General features: G+C 41.7%; 1 protein-coding gene across 1 annotated transcript in view; it reads left to right on the forward strand.

Moving 5' to 3' along the window:
* The window catches only part of scn4bb (sodium channel, voltage-gated, type IV, beta b), a 9,770-nt gene extending 4,721 nt beyond the window's left edge, over window positions 1-5,049 (forward strand). Inside the window, exons 2-5 of the mRNA XM_050038238.1 lie at window positions 1,087-1,250; window positions 1,342-1,561; window positions 4,500-4,629; window positions 4,835-5,049. Of these exons, the coding sequence (XP_049894195.1) occupies window positions 1,087-1,250; window positions 1,342-1,561; window positions 4,500-4,629; window positions 4,835-4,931 (611 nt within the window). The 3' untranslated portion in view covers window positions 4,932-5,049. The remainder of the gene's footprint in view (window positions 1-1,086; window positions 1,251-1,341; window positions 1,562-4,499; window positions 4,630-4,834) is intronic.
* The last annotated feature ends 5,657 nt before the right edge of the window (window positions 5,050-10,706 follow it).

Here is a 10,706-nt window from a genome sequence, read left to right on the forward strand (position 1 = left end):
TTTTAACAGGTCTGACGCTACTATGCGCCCCGGCTGTATCTAGGCTAACGGCTAACATGCTAACTATTATTTTTATGTCACTAGTCACTTGAAACAAATTTAGGACGATAGGAGACAGGTTGAAATAAACTGAAATTTCCCTTTAAAGTGTAAGAATAAAGTAAGTTAAAGGAATAGTTTCAGCAGTGGAAATGGTCTAATTCATATGAATGACATTGAAAAGTTGAATGATACCCATAATGTGGAATATTTAAAGGTTTTTGAAAAGCTGATGCTACACTGCAGTGCTGACTTAAATGTTTAAGAAAGGGTGAATTACTAAGAAAAATTGAATAAGTAGTAATAGACTTAATTAGTGTGAATGTCATTAAAAGTTGAATGAAACTAATAGATACGGCTTGAAAAGTTCTGTCCAAAGGAAACAAATCAAGACTTTTTTTTTTTTTACCCTGGGGGAAACTTTTTTAAAGTATTTGTTGGTTTTCTTACAGTGTCAACAAGACTTTAGGAAGTCACTGCTCCCAGCCAAGAAATCTGGCGCAAAACCTCCCAGACTACTGCAACCTGCCATTTTCACACTTTGGTGGTGTTTTTCCACTGGGCTTTCAGCTAATTCAAATGTAAACCCATCAGCAACAATAGCTGACTAGAAGCAACTGACTCAGAGCAAGAGAGTCTGAGGAGGGTGGGAGGGAGGCATAGTGGATGGGCCATCAACACAGACTTTGATCCTTGATCCTTGTTCCATGTGAAACCAAAAGTCAACAAGGTCATGTGAGTTATTAACGTGTGTCACGTCTGTGAAATGACCTTGAAATGATCTTTTTCTAAACCTAACCAAGTACTTTTGTTGCCTAGTTGCCAGGTATGTAATCGTCTCAGAGACTTAACCACGTGTTACAAGGTGTTTTACCAAAGAGATCAAGGTGCATCACATAAAGATGCTGAAGATTGCCTTCAGCGTCGGTATGAGACGCAGAGCGGTGTGACAAAGTGTCGGTATTTGCCGACCTGGGAATGAGACTGGGTTGCTCATACCCTGTGTAGTCTTATCAGGTTGTGTTTTCTATTCCCCTCCCACCTCAGGTGTGTGGTCTGTTCAGGCCCTTGAGATGTCTGTTGGGAAGATTCCCTTCCTGCAGGCAGTGAATGGCAGCACAGTCATGTTGCCTTGCATATATATAAGCTGTATCGGCATCGAGGATCTCTACTTCAGCTGGCAGTTCAATGACAACGGCACCATGCAGAAGGTATGAACCCCCTGTTTAAGAGAAGGATTTGTGTTCAGAGAACTTATTAAGTGGTAGTTTTGGATGATTGACAGCTTGCTGGTCCTATCAGGTGTGTGATTCAGTGATAGCGTCAGAGGAGGTGGAGCCACATGTAGCTATATATCGTGAACGGGTGGAGTTTGTGGGGAAGAACCATAACAACAACATCTCCATCTTGCTGTGGAACATCACCTTCGAGGACGGAGGCCAGTACACTTGTTTTGGACGGAACCCCAAAGAGAAGGGCAGGAACCACAGCGCCATCTTCAACCTCATCGTGGTGGACGAGTGTGAGTGATCAAGGCCTTTGCTGGTAATGTGTGCTGATATGTGAGGGAGGGGCCTGGCTGATTTTCCTTACGTTATACATAAACATTTTATTATCATTTTAAGTTATATATGAAGTCGACATAGTTTTAAAAACTGCCTAAATGATCTTTAACCATTTTTCTGCCCCTTTCAGCAAAATAAAAAATGAGCCTAATTACTGTATGTGGAAAATTGCCTAATCTGACAACACTTCCCAACACATGGATATATTTTTAGTTTAACTATATGCCCTGACATACTATATATTGGCTAATCATAAATGTGGGACAACTCATTGGGGCTCGCTCCACGGCCCCATAGTGTGCATACTGAAGGGAAAATAAAGTAGAACATGCATTCATTCATATGTTGATGATGAAATAAATCAGGCCACATATACAAGGACAACACACACACACACACACACACACACACACACGCACACACCAGGATAGCTGATAACCCTTTCTAACTAAGCCACTGTAAGCATTCTCTGGTTTTTAAGCATTTATAATCAGGCACTTCTTGTTCATCACTTCTAATAGGCTTCAGTGCTGTTTTGACAAGATGTTTGATTTAAAAATAAACATATTAATTAGCCTCTTCTCAATCTGGAAATCCATCGGTAAAAACAAACAAACAAACAAAATTATTATTTTTTTCTTCCTTTACCTCTGGAGGCACAGCCCAGAGTTTTTCAACTAACAGAAGTGCATGGGCCTTGGCGATCGCTCACGCCCTTCACTTCCGGCGGTGCCCCCAGGGAATCGCCGTGTTGTTTAGAAAACCAGCAGAGTTTAGCTATATATCACATTTTTCACGTCACTATATCACCGTGTAGACTAATCTGATGTTTGTTAAGTCTATAAACACAGTGACTGAACAAACGTTACTATTTCTGTGTGCACGTTTTGTAATTAATAACATGGTTATCGTAGATTAGCTGGGCTAACCGTTAGCTGTTAACGTTAGCCGTTAGCGGTGTCTGTAATAACCATAGACTGTATAAACATAAGGTAATAACTCAATACACGCTCCGTGAATAAAATATTTTTTCCAGCGGATATCTTAGTTACAACATGATTGAGCTAGCAAAGCAGTTTTGTGTTGCTATATGTGGTATTTATTCAGTTATGGGAAATCACAATGTCTAGAAAGCATCAGTGGCTGCAGCTGACAGGGACAGTTAGCAAAGCTAACAACAGGACGTCATCTGTTGAAAGCCTCCCGTTGTCGGATACGACATGAAACTACTCCAGTTAGCTCAATCATGTTGTAACTAAGACATCCGCTGGAAAAAATATTTTTTTTCACGTTGACAACACAGCGTTTTGGGTTGAGCGGTCGCTATGGACACAGAGCTTACTGTTTCTGTAGGTACACATTTCCTGGGGACACCTGCATGTCTCGGCCACGCCCCCTCCATTGTGATTGGCTAACGTGCAGCATGTTCAAACTCAAAGGTCACATGAGATAAACTCCCCCTCATTCTGTGTGTCTATTTTATGTCACTGTATTGGTGTGTCAGGCGTAAAGAAGATGGCTGCAGCCAGGGTCACAACCAGTCACCAGAATAAGTGTACAGTCCCACATTAGCAAATGCAGGCGAGTGACCATTGCCTGCTGAGGGGATATCCATGCTGAATGTGGGCGGTGCCTGATGTGTTGTACACAGAAAGCTAGCTTGCTAATAAATACTGCAAAATATGATGTTATTGGTACATTTGCCATTTTCTTAGGTTCCATGCCTGTGTGCTGAATCACTGCCAGCCAGGCAGCATCTCTCATGTGGGGCAGTTTGTACTTTGACCAGCCAATATCATGTAGTATTGGCTGGTCAACACAGCAACAATCAGTGTTTCGCCCATACAAACTTTTTTGCCAGCCTGGTCTCACTCCGATGCTTGTCAGTGACTTCCGGCGTCAGACACTGATGGAAAAAAACATCCTTTCATGTCGACATGATACGTGGCTGGTCGCCATCATTGTGTAACAGCACCTGGCATTGTCAGGGGGAAGCGCGGCTGGGCAACAGCGAAAGTTCAGGGGGCGAAAGTCCAAGTAGGATGGCTGGTGGATGAGTCCAATAACCACCGACTTTCACCCGGGAAGCCGGTGTTTGCTTCCCGGAAGAATGTATTGTTTTTGCTAATGTGTGACTCTGCTACTTCACTTCAATTTGCTTTGCCACTGGAAGTGAATGTTTTATTTGCCCCTTTGTTTGCACTGAATGAAAGTGAATGGGAGGTGAATATTCACTTGTCGAAATTTCGCTCATGTGTGACCGTGCCCTAAATATTGGCATTGTACGTTTCGGCAAACCATGGATATGTTACATTTGTACATTATTATGTTGCAGATATGTTGAACCTTTATATGTCTTTATATTTCAACAACATTATGGTTAATGTATGGTTAGGGTTATGCACAAAAAACATTCGGTTACAGTTGGCTTAAAATACCTGGTTTTGGTGCCACAGTCACGGCTTGAAATGTCACCAGTGTCACACTAAAACACTTTTGTTTGTTGGTCTCAAACATTTAACATCTGGCACCTGTGTTGCCTAGCTGACAAACCATCCACCATCCTCTCCACCTTCTGATGACAAAGACAGCTCATATACATGTTGTCAGAACTAAATCACTTAAGAAATGTTGCTATGATACATATGAAACGTACAAATGTAACATATCTGTGGTTTGCAGAAACGTGCATGTCAACATCTTCTTCTTGCGACTGGTCTGCAGGCCACACTACAGCTTTAATCTCTTGTGGAGGCACCAAACTTTATTGAATAAGAAACAAAGGGCTGCATAGGCTCTCTCACAACTATGTGCTATGTAAGTGTTTGTTTTGTAGAGCTTCCCTTAACATTTCCTACATCATCATTCCTCTTGTTGTTTTGTTAATGTCTGCAGTGAGGGTGGTGGACAACACGCTGACCATCATCATAGCCTCGTGTGTGGGTGGAGCCATCGCAGCGTTAATGGGCTTCATGTTGCTCAAGAACTTCACTCTCTATGTTATGTCTAAAATTGAGGAGAAAAAGTGAGTTTTCACAGCCACCTGGATATTTACCAGCAATGCAACTATTTCGTACTGTTTCATCATCAGAGTACATTGTTGGTGCTTGGCAGCATGTTCAGATACTGCACATGCTGAAGTAGGTTTTAAATGGAGCGACCTCAAAATGTTTTTTTTAAAGGTTCTGCGTATGTACAGTTCTAACTTTGTCTTCTTTTTTCCACTGCAGTAAGGAGTGCCTTGTAACTTCATCAGGGATCGACAACACAGAAAATGGCCTCTCAGGATCCAAAGCTGATTCAAAGCCGACACCAAAAAAGAAATGAGAAAGTGCATGTATACAAAACAATATTAGTACCCTTGTTTATGTACCTTCTTTGCATATATGATGCACATGTGTCTGCACACACGCAAATTCATTATGTTCAAGTTGGGAATCCTAAAAACTGCCTGGCTGTGGCCTCCAAAGGGGAATATGTACATGTGCACACAATGCTACAACCTGCGCAGAATAGTGACTGTGCAGATTATATACAACTAAAGAATAATTATTTAAAATGTGCTCACAATTTGATGATTTATATCTAAAGGATAATTGCACCTACCAGAGCCTCTTCAGCTTGATTTATTTAGGGTCTTAATCTTATCATATTTACATCCCACCTCTCACCTGGACTTCTATATATATCTACCTTCTTCGCCCACATTGATCAACACATTGCCAGAAAAAAAAAAAAAACATTAACGATGTTATCTTTATCAGCAACTGGGTCAGTTAAACATTTGACAAGTAAAGCTAATGTGCACTTTTACCTAAAATCTAACCCTAATGGAACGCACAGCATAATGTCCAAAAGGTCTCTATGGAGAACACTCCTGCAGAGACTGTGACTGTGGGACTGACAACTCCACACACAACAAACACACTGCTCTGACAACAGCAATGAAGGAAGTGCAACCTTAAAGATTTCACAACAGGCAGGAAGAAAGCATGACAATCTCAACTAAGAAAGAAATAGTCTGGAATCTCAACCTTCAACTGGTCAGTTCCCCACAGTTTTAGCGAGCGCTGAATAATATAAATGTGCAATCTGAGATTTGTTGATCTTTTGACATCATATAAAACATCCTTACTGAGCAAGTAAACAAACTGAATATTAACCTTTCCTTCAGTATAAGCCCCTGTCACACTGCCTGTTCAAGGTGGCTTTGTTGTGCCATGGTGCTGCTCTGTATGACAGGTACGATCGCAGAATAGGGGAACAGAGTTGTCTCGCCTCTGAGCAGTGAACGGAGGTATTAACAGAACCAAAACAATGTCTGTATAAACGGGGCACCAGCAGGGCAGGATCATGGGCGGCACAGGTGTGACTTTTGACACTGTGGTATGCATGAGATTTAAAGAGTAGCAGTTAGCAGCTAACTCAAAGAAGAAGGCTGGAATGTTGGCAAATTAGGAAAGCAATGAGGTCTGGGAGTTCCTTACCCTCTGAGCAGAGGACGAGCGCTGCCAATGCATATGTTCTATGTCACACATAAGCCTTTTTAAACAGGAGTTGTGCAAATTTGCAGGAAAGCCCAATCAGTCTTTTTTCAGCATTGGCAGTATAAAAACAAAATCAGGGAGTGCAGCAAAATGCCGCCTNGCTCGCTAATTCCTGCTATCAGCTGTTTCCTGTTTATCCACCACCAGTGGCTCGCACGTGCGGCGTCATCAACAGCTCCTCCCACAAGTCTTCAACAGCCCCTCCCATTGCGGACCCTTTTTAAACTAAAAAGATTCCGCCAATATGTCTACCCTACGAGGCGGAAAATTGGGCACCTCGGATCATCTCGCTAATCCGGCTCTGTGTGTCTAAACGCTCGCAGCTTGCCGGCAAAACGGCCCAACATTCGCGGAAAATCTGGCAGTGTAAAAGGGGCTAATTGAGTTACCTGTAAAGCCCATCACACCTCTTTTGATTCTGGGATGAAAGCATGCTGTCTAAAATCACACATGGAGCAGCATGATAGCACCGTTGTTTGGTTCTGTGTAAAAATGCAGAGGCAGCATTAAGAAGGGACTTTGTAGCGGCCCTATAGTACAATCTGTAAAAAAGACAATTGTTTTTTGTTGTTGCTGCTGTTGTTGTTTGTAATTTGACCATTAGGCATTAGTTTAAAAGCACCATGGAGAACCCAAGAAGGTAGAATTTAAGAAAGAGCCTATTTAAAATGCTGTGTGGACACACAGTGGCAGATCTTTCTATAGGCGACATAGGCAGAGGCAGAGTGGTGAAATTATCTGAAGATCCAACGCTCTGTACCACCGCTTTGTCGTGGCAGCGTAGTTCACATTAATGTGTTCATCAGTGAGTTATCATCAGTCAGACCCTGCTTCATTGATTGGTTTGTATTCTTTTTTGTCGAGTTTTTAGTATTGTTTGTTACCTCAGTTCATCTGGCACTGTGGACACAGGGATGCTTATCTTGCTGGCAGTAGTCGTGTGTGTTTGCTATGCAGTGAGTGTAGTCTAAGTAAAAGCGTGCCTGTTAATGAGCAGTGAGCTAAGTGTCTCTGGTAGATGCTTTCTTTTTGAACTCACTACATTAAAACCAAATTATGTGCACGTTTTATTAAATTATGGGGATGTTTGTGTGAATTTGTTTCACAAAAATGTGCAAAACAGTTGTGTATCATTTTGCACAGTCATGCTCTGTTTATTAAAGTGCTTTGTAACCATGATATATCAATAACTGTCTGTGGCCGCAGCCAGAGTGCAAAATTTTAAAATCTGAAACTGTTTTTCACCTTAAAAACAAACAAACAAACAAACAAACAAAAAGGCACTTTTTTGTTTAAATGCTTGAGACAGGAAATAATGCAATGTAGTTACAGCTGGGCTGAGTCCTAACACCATATTCACAGGAGTTCTTCGATAATATGGTCAACCAAATCAAAATCAAATTTTCTATTTATCAATTTGTGGCTACTTTCCACCAAAACACCCAGCGTGTGTTGTCTAATTGTTTCAAACAACTACATTAAAACGAAGGGTGCATGTATAGTGCTAATACAAATGGTACTTACACAGAATATTTTAGGGTTCGGCCCAGCTCCTCATCCTGTACCTTCTCTTTGCTTGATAAAACGCAGGTGCCTGTTAATGCTTCTACGCTCCTCTGCCAGCGAGGACGACTACATACTGCGGAACAGTTTATAAAGCTCAGCAAACAGTAATAATACAACAAGCTTCTAAACTGGCCTGATAGACAATCCCCTGAAACAACCCCACCCCCTAGAAAATGAATGCCCCTCTGATGATGCTGCTTTAAGACAAATAACCAATGCATTTTAAGCATGTGCAACATGGGCCAGATTTTAGACACAAAGCTTGAAAACATACTTTTTTGGTAAAATAAAGTGTTCCACTGTACTAACACTGGTAGAGTCAGCGCCGAGGTAACTGTAAATCCCATTGTATGCCATGCTAATTTCATTGTGCTAACCCTGTAAGCACTATTTGGTGATGTGGCCCTGGACACTGATTGCCTGGATCAGACTCAACACATTTGCTTAGTATGTGCCTCTTTGTGGAAATGGCTCATTTTCCCCCCTGAACACTTTACGAACCATTCTGTGTTTTACTTTTTGCAATAAATTATATTTAATAGCGGCACTGCAGTGAAAAAGATAAACATCGTTGCCCTGCCCATGCATACAGAATATTACCCATAAATTCATATTCTGAAATTAAAACGATTGCAGGATCAGGTTTCAGTTAGCAGACAGAGTAGAGGGGCTGTAGTTCAAGTATTAACTCTGTTCAAGCAGGAAATAAAAGACAGGCAACGCTCTCAGTGCAGCCAAACAGGGATGATTCCTGCTGAGCATCATATTAGGAGATGAATGTCTCTGCTTCATCTTTTGCACATTCAAGACACTGAATGTCTGGCTTTAAAAAGAAATACCTCCGCAGAGTGGGACAGATGTGAGATATAAACATACCTCCCCAGCCGCAGCAGGTGCGAGCTGAGCGTACTGTACAGTTCAGTGAGTGTCTGAAGCTCACTGTCATGTTAGTGATAATGTGCCTCCACATTAAAGCAATATTATGAAGGGGGTGTGTTGGGCACTTTAAACATGTCTATTTTGTGTATGTATGATGCAAATCAGTTTGTTACATGTGTCATCCAAGTGAGATTAGAAGAAACCAAACAGCACACATGAGGACATATTCAGGCTGCTTCGAGCTCCCTTGACATTATGCTGGTAGGTATTCAGTGTAATGCATTTGTTGTTGAAACAGTGTTAAATTGCGAGAGATGGGTCTTAAAGGGGAACTATGCCCATTGTCAAAATTCATACATGTTATTCCTATGGTCTAAGCTACCTATCTCTGAACTTTTCACAAAGGCACTGGTGTCATCATCACTGCTGCTCCCTGAGCTAGTGTCTGCATGACATGTCACTCAGACGCTATCACAATAAAAACAGAAAAGCCCATTTGATCAAACAGACACTGAACGTTGTTGGACTCAGCTGATGTAAAATTCAAGATATTGTTGTCGTAGAAACAAAACTGCTCCCCAGTGCTCTGCCACGCCCTGTTCAGCAAAACAAAAATGCTGTGTGGACACAAGCCCTAACTGGGTACATGTTCTGTTCCGGGACTGAGAACACTACAGTGAAATAATAAAGCTCATTTGGGGTTTAAAAAGAAGACAAACATTCTGGGGATCCACAAAATCAGGCTCCAATTCATCGTCTATTGAGCAGCTCCAGACTTTATACTTGATGACATCACAAGTTTGAGACTTACCTCTCTAGTTTTTGGCTTTGAGAGAGAGTAGCTCATGTTCACAAATATTGACTGGAATATAGACCATGTAAATAACATACTAGAATTTTGAATTTAGGTGGTGTTCCCCTTTAAAGCATTAATTTGACATTTTGGGACACACGCTCGTTGTGTTGTTGCCGAGAGTTAGATGAGAATATCAATACCACTCTCGTGTCTGTCCAGAAATGAAGCTGTAGCCACCAGCTGGTTAGCTTAGCTTTGCATAAAGACTGTAAACACTAGCCTGTCTCTGTCCATAAGGAAATAAAATCCTCCTGCCAGCAACTCTAAAACTCACTAATTAACTTGTTATATCTTTTTTTTTTCAATCCATGGTACCAAAAGTGTAAAAACACGTTGCCTGGCAACTGCACGGTGACAACAACACTACATAAATTTATCAAACAAGATCTAATGTTTTAATGAGTGAGTTTAGCAGGTGTTGGTACAGAGATATTGTTGGTCTTGGACAGAACCAGGTCAGTCGATTCCCCCTGCCACCAGTCTGTCTGCTAAGCTAACTGTCTCCTGACTCCCGTTATTTCACAGGCAGAAATGAGAGTTTATTCTGATCTAACTCTGAAAGTGTGATTTGATTGAACTACTGTTTGAGTGAATAAGTGAATTGGGAAAACAAAGCTTTGGGTAATGTTGACACTGTGTCAGTGAGGGCCTCATGATGACAAGCACCTCTATGCAAATCACAACAGAAGTGACAGTTTGTCACACTGCACCTTTGAGTTACTGTGACAGTTCTGTGAGCAATACAACAGGAGGAGATGTCCTGGATCAGGGAGGTGTGATGAGGGGATGCAGGTGAACGGGGAACATCCAGAGAGGAGCATGGAGTGGACTGGAGCCCCGCACAGATCAGACCCTGCAAAGTGTAGAGACTCAGCACGTCATACTCCACCGCTGCTCTCTGCACACAAATATAGCCTACTGTGCAGCTGTAATGCTCTGGCTCGCCCTCAAATGATGTCTCCATTTTCAACCTCTCATCTGTGCATATCAGCTTGTAATGTCTTTATTATAGAAACTTGAAATCTAATAAAGTTTTGAATAAAATCCATCCTGTCCTGCTGTTTGTATGTGAAGTAGATCTTTGATAACACTGCCTCCTGTTGGGCTGAGGGAGGAAGAACAATGAAAACAGACGACCACAGGTAAACCTTTACAACACAACAAATACCTCAAACATATGTTTCTAAAAATGTCCACTTTAACCCATTCAGAACCCAATTGACCTATGGCTAAGCCACGCCCCCCTCCACTCAC

This window comes from Epinephelus moara, chromosome 3 (genome assembly GCF_006386435.1).
Source record: "Epinephelus moara isolate mb chromosome 3, YSFRI_EMoa_1.0, whole genome shotgun sequence".
NCBI lineage: Eukaryota > Metazoa > Chordata > Actinopteri > Perciformes > Serranidae > Epinephelus > Epinephelus moara.